Here is an 18,704-nt window from a genome sequence, read left to right on the forward strand (position 1 = left end):
GAGGTATCAAATTGTAAAAGATGATACATTTAAAGAGCCTTAGAGTAATTCACGTAAATAAAAATCTAAAGATAGTAAACTCTAGAGAAGGTGAAAATATAAAGTACAAATTACTCTAAAGAAGTTATAAATGAGTATGAATGATAAGTTTCATCCTAATAATTGAGGTACTCCAAGTGAGTTGCACCGATTATATAAATTCACTAGAGCAATCTTGGCCTGCTCACAACTAAATAAACACAAAAAAAATGTCAAAAGATTCTAAAGCAGACAAGGCAACCCAAGAACAAGAACTTGAACATGAACAAGTCTCAATTAATTTAGATATCCTAGGATATATATTCACTCTTGTTCCACTCATAGATCTTGTTTCCACCTTCCAAGTCTCCAAATCTTGGAAACAAGCTGTTTCTACTTCTCTTCATCATTTGAACCCAATCAAACCATGGCTTTTCCTCCACTCACAATCCACCAGGTCTCCTTTCTCCACCACCGCCTACGCTTTCGATCCCCGCTCCTCCCTTTGGATCAACGTTCAACAACCACCGTCCACCTCTTCCACCTCGCCACCTCTCCGCTCCTCTCACTCCACCCTCCTTTACACGCTATCCCCTTCCAAATTCTCCTTCTCTTTCCACCCTTTTCATGCAGACTGGAGCGTCGTTGACGCGCCGCTCATCTGGAGAACAGACCCTACCGTTGCTGTTATCGGCCACCGCATCATTGTCGCCGGCGGTACATGTGATTTCGAGGATGACCCTTTAGCAGTAGAGATATATAACATGAATACCAGCACGTGGGAGACGTGCGAATCCATGCCTGCCGTCTTCCAACACTCAGCAGCCTCTATGTGGCTGTCCACAGCAGTCACCACTGATAAAATGTACGTCGCGGATAAAACAACCGCCGTGGCTTACCGGTTCGATCCTGAAATCAAAACCTGGTACGGGCCTTATAATCTGTGCCCTAACGCAAACATGCAGAGCTGTTACGTAGGATTCGCTAACGACCGTCTGATTTTAATCGGTCTGATCGGAGAAGATGATGAAACGGTTGATGAAGTAAAATTATTTGAGCTAAACTGTGAATCAATGGAGATAACCAGAGAAATCGGCGAGATGCCGAATTTTCTGGTGGAGAAGATGAGAGGTGAGGTTTTAAGTTTGTCATCAATGGTTGTGAATGTAATGGGTGATTTTGTGTTTGTAATCAACGGTTCATATCCTGAAGAGGTGTTCTTGTGTGAACTTGACGGCCATGGCGGCGGGTGTAGTTGGAGTAGTGTAAGCAATGTTGTAGTGAATGATGATAAGTGTAGATTAATGGAGAGGTTAGTGTTCACTTGTGCTAATGTGAGCTTGGGTGATCTGTATAAGGCTACCATGATTCAGGGCAGACGATTCACTGTGCTTTGAGATTTTAGTAATGAAATGTTATTTAACTGAATATTGTATTTTAGTAATTTATTATAATTTATACTGTTGTTGTTATTTTTATTATTCGTGATTTAAATAAAAACATTAAAATTAATTATGGAAGTTTTAGTTTTTTTTTGTCGAAATGGAAGTTTTAGTTGGCAGTTTATTTTTTTTAATAATCAAAAAGGAGGAGAGGGAATGATTTGAACTTAAGATCTATGGAATTACCGTCAAACATTTATGCTATTTAAACTATAGTTCATTAGTAATCACTTAAATTGACATCGAATAAACTAAATCTTTTTAGGTCAAGGAAATTCGGCTACTAATTGTTATTGGATGACCTGTTTTAGTGCAAATTGTATGTGAATGTTAGAAAAAAAAATAGAATTTGAAAAATAGTTAGATGGATTATGTCCACCAAATAATCTATGTTTGAATTAATAAAAGATTTACCATCCTTTAAAACTTTAATAAAAATATGTTGCGAAGCTATCTATGCCGGACTCAATAGTTCTAGAAGCCGAAAAAAGAAGAAGAAAAGAGCTTAGTTATGGATGTTTGATCTCTTAAAAGAAAAATAGTACCCTATTTATCAAAAATAAAAGCACAAAAATTAGAAAACAAATTAGGTTGTATGGTATTTTTACAAATACGAAAGTAGCACTTTATAGGCGAGATTAAGTTGAATTTTTATTAGAGCTGGCAATTCGTGTTATCGTGTCATAAACGTGTCGTGTATCCATTAAAAAATAGACAAATTTCTCTAACCTAGACACGACACGTTTAATTAATCGTGTCAAACTGTCGAACCCGAACATGGCCTTTTTATTGAACGGGTTAGCACGTGTCGAGTTGTCTAACTCGTTTAATAAAACAAGTTATAATAGATCACATGTTTAACCTATTTATTACGTTTATTACAAACATGTTTAACCTATTTATCACATTTTTTAATTAAGTAAGTAAAATCAAACGTAAACCTCTAAAAATAACTATAAAGTTTAATTGAAAAAACACCAATTAGTAAATTATATACACTATATGAGTACTATATGGCCACATATAATAATTTGAATAATTAATATGATTAATAAATATGTTTAAACGTGTCTTAAATGAGTTAAAAAATTTAATTTGTTTTATCCGCTATTTAACCGTGTCATAAACGAGTTAAGCGGATTTAATTTGTTTTACTCGCTATTTAACCGAGTCATAAACAGAATGACTCGTTTATGATCCAAACTCATATAAGCCCAATCGAACCCGCTTAATTTCGTATCGTGTTGTGTCGAGTAAACGGGTAGTGTAGGAAATTTCCAGTCCTACTAATTAGGTCTAGTCGTCCACCTTTTCGATATTTTTGTTTATGGCCTTGTGAGCAGAGCGGGGTTCGAGGGAAATGGGTTTTGAAAAATGGAGTCTTCACCTAATTCAACTAGGAAATGCCTTTTAACCGACTAGGTACCCTTACTCGCTTATGGGTAAGATTACCGAGCATCGGACCAAAGACTAGGGTTTGTAGACCTCCTCGAGACTCATATGCTTGGCTTATTGGTTACCAGTTTTATTTGTCGAACATATTTGTGATAACATATATATCACCAGTGTCACGACCCAAATTCGGAGATCGTGACCGGCAGCAGGGTATGTGTATGGTTGTATCAAAATCCGTAGCTAGCCTCGCCGATAATCACACAATACAAATAAACCCGTAGAAATCCAATGCTCGGGGCAACCGAAACTCCAACCTAAGTCTAACAGTTTAAATAACAGTTATAAAAACAAATGTTCGGCTCAACCCGAGACTCCAACGTGCCTTATAAAAATAACTGAATCGAAAGTAACATGTCAACAATATAATAAAACAGTCAGATCAATCTGACAAACAAAGGTATAAATGATCATAAAATACTAACTAGTTCTACTGCGGTCTATGAATATAAAACAATTAATTAGTTTTATTAAAACAAAACAACCTCCGAAGAATCAAAGAAGTCAGAGATCAACCAAAGCTCTCAAAATCATAAACCTAGAAATTTGGAAAAATAACAAGATCAGATATACTGAGATGAGTTCATAATACTATTTACATTTATTAAGTTAAAAACCTTTAAAACATGAAATCCTTATATATATACATATATGTTTACAGAATAACAATATTAAAATGAAAACCAAAGTATAACCCAAAGTAGATGAGAACTTATCAATCTCAAAATAAAGTCAGACATTTAGTCAGTCAAAACCAAAATACTTACCGGTGCACACAGTCTCAATAATGCCTATCGAGTAACTCGTTCCAATCCAATTACATAATCATTTAAAACAGTTCTAAAACATTCATAATACTAAAATATATTGTGTTACTTAATAAAGCAGTAAATAGCACTACAAACTCACCGCTTGTGAAATCACGCGATAATCTTGGCAAGCAAGCTAACCCTGCGCAAACTCCGGAGCACGAGCAGAAGATATGTCTAAAAACAATGCACAAGTTAAAATCCATATAACCCCTAACTCTAAGAATACTAGACATCACATATGACTAACATTTCAAAACACAACCAATATACAAGCCAAAGAATCCATACAATATATAACCAAATAAACAAGTTAAATTGAGTTCTTACTTTTGAAATCAAATCCGACGTTCTTACATAATTTAAATAATCATTTAAAAACACTTAGCATTTCCAAAGTAGTGCGTTAGCCATAAACCACATTTTAGGCTTAACACAATAGGTTGAGCGACTCAAGTCTAATCCGGTCCAAGAATAAGTCAAAGTGTAATTCAAAGTAGTAACCAAAGTCCTTTAATTTAAAATCAAGTTATTTGAAAACAAAGAGCTCATTTATAAGCTTAACCCAACCAAAGTTCACTGGTAACAATAAATCAAACAACCAATGAACTATAGCTCAAATGGTATAAGTGCTAAATAACAAACTTATAGGTTGTGCCTCCCACAAGCGTTCCCCCTCCTCAAATTATCAAAAAAAAAAATATATCAAACAATTTGTCAACACTTAGCAATGTCACACAAAGTATATACAACATGTATAAATCACTTTAAATGAAAAAAAATATGATTTAAATTACTTTTTAACATACCAATTCAGATATGAAATAACCTAATAATTAACTAACAAAATGAGGGTAAAAATTTGAGTTTTTTTTCTTTCATTTCAATTTGGATAAATATCTACAATTGAAAGTGTAAAATAAAAAGTAGACTAAAATTGAAGATTTCGAAAGATGAGATCATAAATAAAAAGCTTAATTTCTTAAAAAACCCCCACCTTACACTTTTTCTTCGTTTATACCCTGACCTTGTAAAAACACCATTTGTACCCAATTTTGGGTTTTTATGTTTCATCTCTACCCAAAAGCATTAAATTGTACTCTTTTTATTTGGAAAAGAGTTTAAAACATACTTTTTTCTACTTTTAAAAATACAAATAAATCCATAAACTTAAAAAATAATCAAATACATCCAAATAATTAATTAATTTTTTTAATTTTATAAAATTTTATAAAATTATTATTATTTTTAATTTTTTTGTCGGAAATATTTTTAAAAAAATATAAAAAAAATTCGGAAATATTTTTTTAAAAATCAATTTTTTTTTTAATTTTTTTAAAGAAGATGGTATTTTTGTACTATTAATAACATTAATATCTAATTAGTAAATAAGTTAAAAATGAAGGGTTGTTTTAAACTCTTTTTCAAATGAAAAGAGTACAATTTAATGCTTTTGGGTAGAGATGAAACATAAAAACTCAAAATTGGGTACAAATGGTGTTTTTACAAGGTCAGGGTATAAACGAAAAAAAATACAAGGTGAGTTTTTTTTAAGGAATTAAGCCTAAATAAAAAAAAAATGAAAAAAATAGATATTTTTTTATAATTAAACTAAAATTTGACTGTATTTTATCTAATTTTGTTGAAAATCCTGGTCATGCTCGGCCCAAGGCGCACGGGCCTGGGTAACTATGAAAGAGGTCTATTTTGAGGTAGTTAAAGACAAAAAGAGCAAATTACTATAACACCCCTCACATTTTATATAATTTATAGTTTAGTCCCTCTTGTTTGAAAATTGAATTATATAGCCTTCACTTTTATTTTTAACAACGATTTAGTCCTTCCTTCCATTTTGGATGTTAGTTAACGATGTCAACGAAACTATATGGTCCCCCACTTTTATTTTTCTCAACGATTTCACCTCACTTTCGTTTTTGTCAACGATTTCGTTTCTCAGGTTTGATAATTAATTTACTCATAAATCCTTTAACTTCGTTGACTAATACTAAAAATGGATAGAGGGACTAAAATGTTGACGGAAGCAAAAGTGAGGAGCCATATAGTTTAGTTTTCAAACAAGAGGGACTAAAGTGTAAATTATGTCAAATATAAGGGGCTTCATCGTAATTTACTCAGACAAAAAAGGGAGGTAAACTTCTCAGTAAAACGACGACGTTTTATTCCATAATTCAAACTTATTAAACCCTAGAAAAACCGTAAAATTCAAAATCGAATTCCCCAAAACGAAGAGTATCCAATTTTGTCTGAATCATGGGGTTCTTTGATCTAAACATACCATACGAAACCTCTCAATCGTCAAAAACAACACGAGTCAAACTAGTAATCAAATCCATGGAGTTAGGTTACACAGGAATCGCATACAACCGTACGATCAAAGGCGTAATGTCCGATCAGGACCGTTGCTCAATCACGCCGTTATCCCTCTCCACTCTCCTAAAGGTTGCCCCGTCTCTCTCTTCCTCCGTCAACTTCCACCGTGACCTTCTAAGAGTCCCACGCGCTTCACCTTTCCGTCAGTACACACGCTTGACGGTGTGTGTAGACTGTCCAGCTCAGTATCAAGTGCTTAACAGTGGGAACATGATTTTAAAGAGTTATGATTTGATTGCTGTTAGGCCTCTCAATCAATTAGCTTTTGATTACGTCTGTGAGAAAGCTGAGGTGGTTTTTTTTGGGGTGAATTTAAGGTTTTTTATGTTTAATTTTGTGTTGAATTTTGAATTATTTACTTGGTGCTTATCGCGTAGGTGAATATAATTGCGATTGATTTCTCGGACAAGTTACCATTTCGGTTAAAGTTTCCTATGGTTAAGGCTGCTATTGAGGTTTGTTTTGTTTCGTGCGTGTGGGTTATTATTTTTTGATTTTGTTAATCCATGTTCGGTGGTTCTGGTAATGCAGCGTGGTGTTTATTTTGAAATTACGTATGCTGATCTAATTGTGGATGTTCAATTAAGGAGACAAATGATACCAAATGCTAAGGTGAGAAATGATTGTAATTTCTGTTAGTTATTCTTATAATCATTTTTGTTAATTTTAAGAGTTGCGCTTCTTATTTACTGTTTTAGGTAGAGTTTTTCAATTGAATTCAGTTGAAAAATTGCAACATCATGTCCTATAATTTTTTATTTGATTTTTTTGTTAGAAGTTGAATGAATTGTGTTCTAGCAATTATATAAAATTTAATGAGTTCTCGCATTTTGAAAATTTCCAACTAGAGTAGCTGCATGTTCAGAATGCCTTGAAAAATGCTCTATTTCTAATAACTTCCGTAAAAAAATTTACGTACTAGTAAAATCATAGAAAAACTTGTATCAAAGGTCTGTAGTAGGACAACTCTTTGCTATGTATTAGACGTCACAACTTAATTCGGGCCATTACTTAGTGTTGTTCCTCTTCAGTAGCGTCTTTATGAGTAAATTTTCTTTTCTTTTGTAATTCTCCAGCAAGCTGAAATATCTGCTTTTCAATATAAAATTTGAACCTTGATCTTCTGGTTTTGAATGAGTGCTAAGTTGTTCTTTCAATTCAAGATACTAGAGATACAAATGGTTAACAATAAACATTGCTCGATAGATTACATCTTGCAGCTACAACAGTGATTTTTTGATATGGAATTGTTTTTTCTGTTGATTTATTTCACTACTGGTTGAATTTATGAATGATCTCTTAACTCATCATTTGAGCTACATTTTTGTGTTATTTGCAGTTACTGGTGGATAAAGAATACATCTTGTAGTCCTAGACATAAAAATAGCTTTCTTTGTATGATATGCTGATAAGTTTCACCTCTGGCTGAAATAGTACATGAATCTTCTGATTATCATCTTAGCTATACTTTTTTGTGACTTCCAGTTGCTGGTTTCCTGGACGCGAGGAAGGAATCTCATTATATCAAGTGCCGCTTCTTCTATAAATGAACTTAGAGGTCCATATGATGTTGCAAATTTGTCATCTCTGCTTGGGCTCTCTATGGAACGAGCTAAAGCAGCTATTTCCAAGAATTGTAGGTATAACAAATTATAAAATGTCCAACTCTGCAATTACGCTGAACTTCTTTACGTATTTCTTTTTCCAATGTCTTGCAGGAATCTTATGGCTAATGTCTTGAGAAAAAAGCACTTTTACAAAGAGACTATAAGAGTTGAACCAATATATGGAAGATCTGACTCCAAAGAACCTTCATCTCTGGACTGGCTTAAATGGGATCCAGTTTCTAGCGGTGAAGGGGATTTACAACTGGAGGATATTGCAAAGTCTTTTTCTGCCACCACTGGTGCATCAAATTGTGTTAAGGCCATTGACTTTGTTGCGGTAATTGATAGTATCCAGTCGCATGGTCCAAATTTTTTGACAGCTGCTAAGGCTGTTGAGGTATCAATTAAAGAAACTGGAGCATCAGAAGAACTTGCTGAGTGTGATCTTTTTCCTGATACAGATTGCAATTTTTTGGACAATATTCCATCAAAGAATCAGACCCTTGGTCATGGCAGTTCCCAAGAGTTACATTTGCCAAGTGATTCTGCAGCCACTTTGAGCAGACCTGAGGACATTAGAGCCACTACAAACACCATCTCAGAAGAGCCAAATAATTCAAATGTCTCTGATGCAGTACTACCTTTTCTATCAACTCAGAAGCATGGTTTGCAACTAGAAGATCCTATTTGCAGCAATTTAAATACTGTGTTAGCAGATGAAGATGTATTACATCAGACACCTGCTGCAGAAAATGGATTAACAGACTCGAGTTTTGCTGATTCAGAATTAAAGAATTTGTCTGAAAATTTTGACTTTCTCGAATCTCAGTTTAAAAAGTCGATGCATTCGTATGCAGTTTTTGATGAACAAAAAGCTGTGGTGGACAAGGACATAGAAGATTTGCCTGAAAAAGATCAGGAAGATACACCTCTAACTGAACATAGATCTGGCCGAAAACAGCAAAAGGAATCGCGACATGTTATGATTACACTTGTGGAGGATATCCCGTCTGAATTGAATTCTGATGAAATGGATCTTAATGATGTCACTGCAGTTGCATATCAGGAGAACCTGGAGGATGTGGTTATGGAAGGACAAGAACATGGAGATTCAGATCTGGACCACCCAGATGAGGTGGCAATGGATGATCAAGAATCTGGCGATGCGGTTACCAAAATTTCTCTTGTCGAGGACAATGATTTAAGATTCAAAGATGACTCTGCAAGTGTAAAAGTTATGCCCAAGAAAGAAGTTTCAATGGAGGAACAAAAGCTTGAAGGAGCTGATATAGAAAGAAATCATCGCACATTTGTCCCAGCTATATCAGGTACCAGTTTAGTCAGCATTCCCAGAATCAAAGGCTATTTTTGCCAATGTTATTCTGAGAATACTGTCTTGACAAATTTCGGTTCTCGTTAATGGATTCTCATTGTGTTCATAACTCTGCAGCAACTTCACTTCCATACCTACTAAATAAGGCGATTTCCATTTTATTTCTGCTTTTGTTCATCTTCGGGATGTTTAATCATTTGTTTTTTCAAATTTATAAAAAGCTAACACAAAAGATAATTTACTGTTGAAATCTAACTATCCTGATTTGATTATTGAATCTTTGTTCGTCTCTCGAGTTTTTTTGTTTCTAGATTCCATTCTTGTTGGACTTCATTAATTTTATCGACGCTTTGCTCCGAAATCTCTAAAAGCTGTATTCTAATTACAAAAATTGACTTCAGATGGAATGTTTTAAAGCTTATTCTGTAAAAAAAAAAGTTCAGATATATCTTTTCTCTTTGACTATCTTAAATTTGTAATAACTCAACTTGAGCTTGTTTGTTACATTGCAGGGAGATCCAAGTCAAAGCAGAGGATACCTCTAATGTTGCCATTCAAACGTTTGTTGAATCCTATACCTATGAAAAGAAAATCTAAACGCAAGGTACGGACATGACCATGTTATGTTTTTCTTCCTTCAAATTTCATTTTTGGCTGACTCCGTAAAGTGTAAAGCAAGTTGAGAATAATTCTCATCTTGCAGTTATATCAGTGGTCATCATTCATGTTGAGTGGTGGTACAATTTTGTCTGGGTATGCATCTTCTGTCCAAATCTTGAGATGCAATCATTTATTTATTTATTTACAACTCTAAATTTATTTAGTTTCTGGTGTTATCCGAGAGCGATCATATGTTGTATTGATCAAAATGCTAAATTTAATTTTGTAGATATTATGAACCAAATTCAATTAGATTAACAGAATTTAAATGCAAGTCTAATTAACAATTTGGCTGTTAATTTTGGAGAGTTATATTCCTTTTCATTATGACTGAAAAAATATGAAGTGCGTGTTTGTTTAGTTGTTATTGCTGCTGGAACTAGGGCTATGCATAATCCTAGAAATCTCTGAACCTGAGTTGAAACTATCCCGAACCAAATAATCCGTTGTATTGTTTCTAAACGGTATGATTTGGTTTTGAATTTTAGTTGGATATCCATATTGAAAACTGTACGAACGTCCTGAACTCCACCGAACCAAAGAACTGGAAATTATAAACAGAATTAAAGATAATGTTTTGCTAAGCTCCAAAAAGGATTGTTGAATGTTAATAGAATTTCATTGAAGTTTTATTGATAATTTGGATAGTATTTTATTAGTACCATGAACAATATTTTATTAGTATATGATTCATGTAAGTTGAGATTTGTACTTTCTGTTCATATTTACTATTAGTATTAGTCTATTTTATTAATAAATATATATGATTAGATGTAAAATAATATTCATGATTCTATTGATATCAATTCCAGGGCTAATAATCACCCATGGCCCCTCAACTTTAGGGGTACGGGCGCTAAACCCCCTGATGTTTAAAAACGGGCGCTAAACCCCCTAAGCTTTGTGTCGGCGCTCACAAAACCCCTTTTGGACGAAATATGACCAAAATACCCCTGACGCCGTTTTTTCAGTCAACTGACATTTTAAAAAAAAAATTCTGACACTGTCATATCATCTGACACGTCAAAAATATATTTTAAAAATTTGAAAAACCCAAAATACCCCTAATTTAATTTAGAAAAAAAATCAAACCAACCCAATTTAATAGAAACCAATCTATCAACCCAAAAACCGACCCAACCACCACACCAACCGACCCGCCACCCGACCACCGCCGGAAAATTTTCCGGTCATCTTCTCCATTTTGAAGATGACCGGAAATTTTCCGGTCATCTTTATCTGTTCCTCTGAGGAATAGATTGCCGGACCTGTTCCTCAGAGGAACAGATCTGGATCTGTTCCTCAGTGAGGAACAGATCCGTCGGATCTGTTCCTCAGTTCAGGAACAGATCACGATCTGTTCATGAGGAACAGATCTGGTGGTGATGACCGGAAATTTTCCGGTCATCTTCGAATCGGAGAAGATGACCGGAAAATTTCCCGGCGGCGGCGGTGGTGGTGGCGGTTCGGGTGAAAGTGGTTTGGTTGGATGTCATTGGGTTTGATTTGATTGGGTTGGGTGTTTTAGGGGTATTTTAGGTGTTTTAATTTTTTAGGGTAGTTTGGTGACGTGGCAGCTGACGTGGCGCCACTATTTATTTATTTATTTTTTTAAAAAAAAGTCAGTTGACCAGGAAAAACTGCGCCAGGGGTATTTTGGTCATATTTCGTCCAAAAGGGGTTTAGTGAGCGCCGACACAAAGTTTAGGGGGTTTAGCGCCCGTTTTTAAACATCAGGGGGTTTAGCGCCCGTACCCCTAAAGTTGAGGTGCCATGGGTGATTATTAGCCCAATTCCATACTATCCCAATCCATTGGAACTGAATTTCTGTACTGAAATGATGAAATTTCACACCGAGCCGAACCGAACTTCTGTAGGGTTATGGAGATTTGATTTTTGAGATCTCCGATTTTCGGTTAGGTTCTGGAGAATTATAAATCTACTGCCGAACCTTGCACAATCTTAATTGGAGCTGTTGGATCAACTATTTTGAAATTTTTGTTCCAACGGACCTCTAAACCAAACAATTGTGGTATTTCTTTTTAGTTGATGAGTTGAAATAGATAGTGTGATTTTTGAATTAGTCTAAAGAGCCCGAGGGCATGGTGTGACATTGTCAGCCCCCGTGGCTGTCTTGCCTTTTCTTCTGACAATTTTACCAAATCATTGCGACCAGCAAATTTGTATATTGATTTGAAAAAGGGTTTATTTTGTCCCTGAATTTGATATAAAAGAAATAAAATCAAACTCGTGATTTTGGACAAAAATATATTTTGGCTTGTTTTACTCCCTCCGGCCGAGGTGGCAAAAAATTATTAGAATATAGTGTACAAATGGAATTAAAATGGCAGAAAACTATTAGAACATGATGCACGGATTGAAGGTGAGGGATAAAACAAATCAAAATACTTTTTTTGAGGATATCTTTGTCCGAGATTACGAGTTGGATCTAATTTAATTTTCTGCTAAATTTAATATTCAAAATTTTGTCTTTTAATCTTTCTTTAGGCCTAAAGGGTGGAATCTGGAAAGAGAGTTTTGTAAGCAGGCAAATGCTATCTTTTTGGTAGCTAGTCTTTACTCGGCCCCTACCACTTTACTGCATCTCATGTGGCAGTGAATAATTAAACTCTTTTTTCTTATTGTTTGGAAGATGATAGAATTAGCAACATAGTAGTATATAATTAGCGACATAGTAGTATATAGTATAAATTAGCAACATAGTAGTATATAGTATAAATTAGTTTACTAATACCCAATTTAATTAATTTTTCATGAATCATGATTATTATCAAATATTTTATCAAAGGCAAAATGTTTTGTACATCCAAAATTTTGGCTGTTTTATCAAATATGTCCCTAAGATGTAATTTGAAAATTCTGATTCGTTAATTTTACGAATTGCGATAAATCTATCCAACTCTCAATTTAATCTTATTTTCAGACACATAATTCTTATTTTAAACCGAAATAACTCATCCTAAACTGAAATTGGAACTGTATAAAATAGTCATTTATGAAATTAAGAATTTATAAAAAATTCCAATATAGGTATAATTATATTGCATTTTTTTTGGGGGGGGGGGGGCTTTCTTAAAGAAGTGTTAATTATATTAAAATTTCTAATTACAATCTTATTTTGTATTAAAAAATTTATAGTAGTAAGGTTATATTTATAAATTCTTCTTTAAAAATATTTTAGTTAGAATTTAATTTTAATGAGTAAGTCCGGTTTAATTGATTTTATTAATACTAGCTAGAATTTAAAGTTTTTATTTATTTAAAGCAATAATCAATGCATTTATACTAAATTATAATCTTATCATGATCTTTTTTATTTTTTATGATTATATCACGTTAAAGATTCACCACCTTTATTTTGTTAGGTTGTTTTTTTTGTAACTATATCAATTATTTATGGTATCTGATTTGTTGTGCTATACCATCCTCTGTTCGCCTCGTCAGCTATAAATCGCTGGATTTTCAAATAGTGATATGTTTGCAATTTTTTTTAAAAAACAGTGAATAAAATTAACAATTTTAAAAATCGTGATAAAATTATAATTTTGTATAGTTGGTGATTTTATATGTTTTAACCCTTTAACCATTGATTTGGTCGTGGGACAGAATGACCGAATTCTTAATGAAAGCGAGTAGCTCCTGCATCATTAGAATTGTTCTTAGAGTTTGAGCTAAATGTACAATTTGGACTCCCTAAATTTGGCTCGGATTTTGACTTAAATTTTAATGACTTTTTCGTCTGAAACTGATACCTCACATTATTAAAAAATAAAAAATATACTCTTTTTTAATAAAAAATATTTCGCGGATACTCATGCTGACATGGGCAATTTGTGACATAATAATTTCTATTTTTTTTAATGTTAAGTTCAAAATTGAAATAGATAATTGATAATGAAATTAAATAAAAATTAAATAAAATGGCACGTGTATGCCATCTGTCCTCCACATCACTAGAGATAACAAAAAAAAAATGGTAAAGAAGGATCGACTTTTTCATTTTTAGTAACGTTAAGTACCACTTTAAAATAAAAAAATCATTGAAATTTAAGTTAAGAGAGTATTAGACTAATATGAAGAACAAAAATATACTTTTGGTTCAGAATTGATAAAGTTAACATAGTATTTAGTCAAACCAAATAATCCAAATTGATAAACAATTGAGCATATTTATTTTCGATTTGAACTTAAGATTTTAAAGTTTAAAAATAGTTTTAATATTTACATTGCACCTCAATCGAAAAGTAATTAGTTAAATGCGTGAATTTACTAATTTTGGTATAACAAAAATCTAATCTTTTACTAGTGGCACCACAAAATGAAGTAATCATTCACTTAATTTGTTCCATTTAGCTACTAATTAATCATTACTAAGTACATGAGACGATTGTTGCTCCTAGAATGAAAGTGTAATTATGATTGCATTTGCTCATAATTAAAAAATTAGTCTTGATTTTAAGTTTATTTTAATAAATCTTTCTGTGCCAAGGGGCCATCCATGAGCATAGTGGGAAACCCACCGCCGCCGGCCGACAAAAGCGCCGTCCTTCCAACCTCTATGGGTTCCCTCAAGAGACAATAGCTAGCCTTTATATAATTAGCAACATAGTAGTATATAGTATAAATTAGTTTACTATACCCAAATTTAATTAATTTTTCATGAATCATGATTATTATCAAATATTTTATCAAAGGCAAAAATGTTCTGTACATCCAAAATTTTGGTTGTTTTATCAAATATGTCCCTAAGATGTAATTTGAAAATTTTGATTCGTTAATTTTACGAATTGCGATAAATCTATCCAACTCTCAATTTAATCTTATTTTCAGACACATAATTCTCATTTTAAACCGAAATAACTCATCCTAAACTGAAATTAGAACTATATAAAATAGTCATTTATGAAATTAAGAATTTATAAAAAAATTCCAGTATAGGTATAATTATATGGCATTTGGATATATCTGTCTCAATTTGCAAAATTGACGGATCAGAATATTCAAAATATATTTAAAGATATATTTGACAAAATAATCAAAATTATAGATATAAAAAATTATCTCGCCTTTATTAAACTATAGTACTGAGCAACCAAATGGTTAGAACTTAGGATTTGTTTGGTTCAACTGTTATCTAGTAGCTAATAGACAAATACCATTTGGATAAATTTGATTAGTTTTTGTTATTTATATGTTAAATGACTTTAAAGAATATGATTTTTTTTAATATAAATTATATTATATTTTATACAAAATAATCAATTTTTTTTATAAAAAACAATATCAAAATTGTTTTATACAAAAATTTAATAAATTATTTAATTATAGTTACTATAATATAAATAAAATAATTTTATATAATTTATAAATAATTATATTCTTTATGAAATAATTTAAATGATTTTATATAATATCAAAATCATCTATTTTTGTAGGGATAATTTTCTTGAATGATTAATAACATTAAAACAACTATCAACTGTTAGTAAACAATATCAAGGACTGTTGGAGATTTAAAAAATTAACAATCACTTTTAGTTTTTTTAACCAAACATTTAAGTGGAATTTTTAGAAATTAAAAATTGAAATTTTTATGGAAAAAATGAATTAAACGCCTTAGTACCCGTTTGGTTGACATAAATAATTTTTTTAAAAATAAGATATATTTTTTTCGGAAAATAGTAAGAATGTCAAATTTGATTTATTTGATGTATTTATGTTTTGAAAAGTTGAAGACGTAGTTTCGGTTTTACCAAATCATGGAACACCACAAAATTTCACATCGCCAAAAAGAGAAAGGCCACACCAAGAAGTCTATAAAAAAGTAAAAACTTCATTTCTTTTTTGTTTCTTATGTTCATTTATTACAAATATTAATACCCAAATTACCCTTTTTTATTTTAGCAGTGGATTGAACTTGGCGCCTAAAAACAAAGTTCTCTCCTATTTACATCTGCCTTGTGCAGATTACATGAATCGACTTCCTATAGCCAAAGGCGGACCTTGACTACAGTTTTTTCGGATCCATCATTTGGCTCCGGTTTGTGAGAACGACATTTCCTATAAACATAAAATTCAGTGACTGGATCTTCGAATGATGGAAACCAACAAAACCTTACTACCGGCCACATCAAAAGAAAAAGCCTACTTATCCCAACCAAAGAAATGCTCCCACCAATTCCCCTCACAAAGGAAACTTACATACCCCGTAGCCCATACACGCCACTCGTTCAAATACAAGTGAAATTAGTGGTGGTACCATTCCAAGGATATGAAACGCCAAGCCCGAATGCCAAAGAAAGTTTTGGATCGAAGTTCCAAGAAGTAGTCAACAAAACGGTTGATAACGGCTTAAGGCGATTCCACGTGGATGTAGCTATGGTAATCCAAGAAGCAACTAGTACGCTGCTGAGAAGAATAGAGGGAGGTCCGGAGGACGCGACAACAACAGGAGGAACAAGCGAACACTTGAACGTGGGACCAACGGGAATAACCCCAGAAGTAGATAAACAAAGACCAGAGGAAACGACAGACTACCAAGAGGCGGGGGGATAAGGAACAGGCGGGCACACCATCAAGGGAAATGAGGATTACAAATCGAAAATAGCGACAAAAAGAATAAACTTATTTAAGGTACAACAATTGATATCGGAGGCCATGCAATCGGCGGCGGGGGGTAAAGCAATAGAACATTTCAATACCGGAAGCTTAACTCGAGGAAAATCACCTCTGGCAGCAAGCATCCTGTCATAAAAACTGCCTGAAAGGTTTAAAATGCCCAACCTCAACAACTTCGACGAAATTAAATGTCCTGAAAGTCATGTGACCAAATTATACAACAAGATGGTGCTCTTGGATGTCTCTGATGCCATCATATGCAAGACATTCCCTGCCACCCTCAGTGACACAACATAACGCTGGTTCAACCATCTTAAAACAGGAACAATTATGTCATGAAAGCAACCGAATACGGAATTCATAATAAGGTTTTTCACGAATATTCCACCAAAGAGGAGCTCAGAGGAACTATACCGATGTAGACAAGAAGAAGGAGAGATATTGAGGGCGTATATCGAACGATTCAACAATGAAGTAATGAGAATCAAGGATCTGAACAACGATATTATTGTACATGCACTAGAAAGGAACTAAAATGGGCATATTAGGAGACAAGCTCAGTATAAAGAAACAAAATACATACCAAGAAGTCATGGCAATGGCAGAAAAGTGTATAAATATGGACGATGGAAGAAGGAAAAACTGCCAAGACACCCTGATGAAAGAAAAAAGAAAACGAACTACCTCACAAAGACAATTGTCCCAATCGAGAAAGGATAGCACTATCAGTCATCGATGCATTAGCTGGTTCTCCCGCTATGAAGAGTCTAATCACTGGCGGAACGAAAGAAAGTACGTTACGGGAGATTACAGAAGCAGAAGATATGATGAAGGAAATAAAATATTCACTCCACTCAACACTACAAGAGCCAACATACTGCTGTGGGTCAAAGAGAATCGGACACCCATGACGTGGCCCCAAAAGATGGCGCACATGACATGAACCAGGGATGAAGCCAGATACTTAAAATTTCACGAAGATTATGGGCATGAAATAGAGGAGTGCTATGATTTAAAGAAAGAAATCGAGAAACTGATAGATTCAGGAACGTTAAGAAAATTCACGCACGGAAAGGATGAAAAGAAGGAGGAGGAGAAAGCTAAGAGGAAAGAAATCGCAGAAGTCATCAATGTGATAATAGGAGGAAGAAATTATAGGCCAAAGAGAAAAAGAACGATGAATGAAATAATGCAGGTGGTGGAAGGAGTGACAAGAGAGTCAAGTGCCACAAAGATTATCACATTTGGTACGGAGTATGGAACACACGTCTAGGGGCCACATAACAATGCTCTGGTAATCAAAGGAATCATCAACAATTACTTGGCAATGAAGCTACTAGTAGATGAAGGAAAAGAAGTCAACTTGATGACCTGGCAGGTATTTAGGGACATTAGAGGAGAGGTAGGAAGGCTCAAACATTGCCGAACGCCAATCATGGGAGTTAGAGAAACCCCCATTGAACCTAAGGGGATTGGAAAACCTAATCTTAGAGTTCGAGAAGGCAGGACGCTTCCTTGAATCAGCCACCTAACTGGTAGCAACCAAAGGAAGAGCCAAAGCAGATGAGGGAATAGTGGTAGTAGTAACGGTCACCGAATCAGTAGCTACAAATGAAAACATGGAAGTGGCCACGCTCGTGGAAAAAATGACAAGAAGAGAAGCGACAGAAGCATCAATGGTAGAGGAGGGAAGCCTATCATGGTCTAAAGGACTTGTCCCTTTGTTGTCCGAAATAAGTGTTACAAAAGGGGCCGAAAGACTATCCAACATGGACAAGGTCATAGCAGTGACCTCTTCGTCGCTCCACAAGCCAACATCCATTGCATAAAATATATTGATTGCCATTTAAATGAAAGAAGGCATAGGGAAAGGAAGTTCGAGAGAAGAGGCAAAAAATGAGGACATCAGTTGAACGATAGAGAAAAGAGCTAAAAGAGATAAAAGAAGAAAGAAAAGAGACGAGAAGAAAAATACATATTTATAAAAATAGGAGAGAGAGCGAGTCAGGAAAACCAAGGGACATCGATACTCAAAGTGAGGTGAAATTTGAATTTCGAATAAAACTAAAACAACACAATTTAGGTAAATCCCACACATATTTTGCAGCACGTTACAAAAGAATTACAAAAAACGAGGCAGCTTGTGTAACTAGTCGTCAAAAATAAAGAAGCAGTAATGCTAGACACACGACACTTAGGAGCATTGAGAAGGGAAAATACGAAAACAGATGTACGACACTACAAGGGAAAGAAGAAGTAACTGGAAAATTAAAAAAGAGAGAGAGAAAAGAGAAGGCAAGCCACTAAATTATCCCTTTCAATCTTAGAGGTAACTTGGAGGTCTGAGTAACGA

The 18,704-nt window shown here is 33.9% G+C and overlaps 2 protein-coding genes across 2 annotated transcripts; both read left to right on the plus strand.

The window, feature by feature from the left end:
• Nucleotides 1–222: 222 nt before the first annotated feature.
• Nucleotides 223–1,530, plus strand: LOC126664662 (F-box/kelch-repeat protein At1g23390-like). The gene has a single exon (XM_050357169.2). It carries the CDS (start codon nt 249–251, stop codon nt 1,413–1,415), a length of 1,167 nt encoding a protein of 388 aa, XP_050213126.1. The 5' UTR covers nt 223–248; the 3' UTR covers nt 1,416–1,530.
• Nucleotides 1,531–5,927: 4,397 nt separating this feature from the next.
• LOC126665480 (protein GAMETOPHYTE DEFECTIVE 1) lies at nt 5,928–9,875 on the plus strand. Its single transcript, XM_050358297.2, has 6 exons — nt 5,928–6,403; nt 6,490–6,567; nt 6,644–6,724; nt 7,598–7,752; nt 7,831–9,047; nt 9,565–9,875. Exons 1-6 carry the CDS (start codon nt 5,993–5,995, stop codon nt 9,666–9,668), a joined length of 2,046 nt encoding a protein of 681 aa, XP_050214254.1. The 5' UTR covers nt 5,928–5,992; the 3' UTR covers nt 9,669–9,875.
• The last annotated feature ends 8,829 nt before the right edge of the window (nt 9,876–18,704 follow it).

The sequence above is a fragment of the Mercurialis annua genome, linkage group LG1-X (assembly GCF_937616625.2).
Source record: "Mercurialis annua linkage group LG1-X, ddMerAnnu1.2, whole genome shotgun sequence".
NCBI classification, from domain to species: domain Eukaryota; kingdom Viridiplantae; phylum Streptophyta; class Magnoliopsida; order Malpighiales; family Euphorbiaceae; genus Mercurialis; species Mercurialis annua.

Bases quoted from the DNA above. Each gene is read 5' to 3' on its own strand.
- LOC126664662 (XM_050357169.2), top strand. From the start codon at position 249: ATGTCAAAAGATTCTAAAGCAGACAAGGCAACCCAAGAACAAGAACTT.
- LOC126665480 (XM_050358297.2), top strand. From the start codon at position 5,993: ATGGGGTTCTTTGATCTAAACATACCATACGAAACCTCTCAATCGTCA. The intron at 7,753-7,830 runs GTATAACAAATT...AATGTCTTGCAG, and splicing joins GCTATTTCCAAGAATTGTAG to GAATCTTATGGCTAATGTCT. The intron at 9,048-9,564 runs GTACCAGTTTAG...GTTACATTGCAG, and splicing joins ATTTGTCCCAGCTATATCAG to GGAGATCCAAGTCAAAGCAG.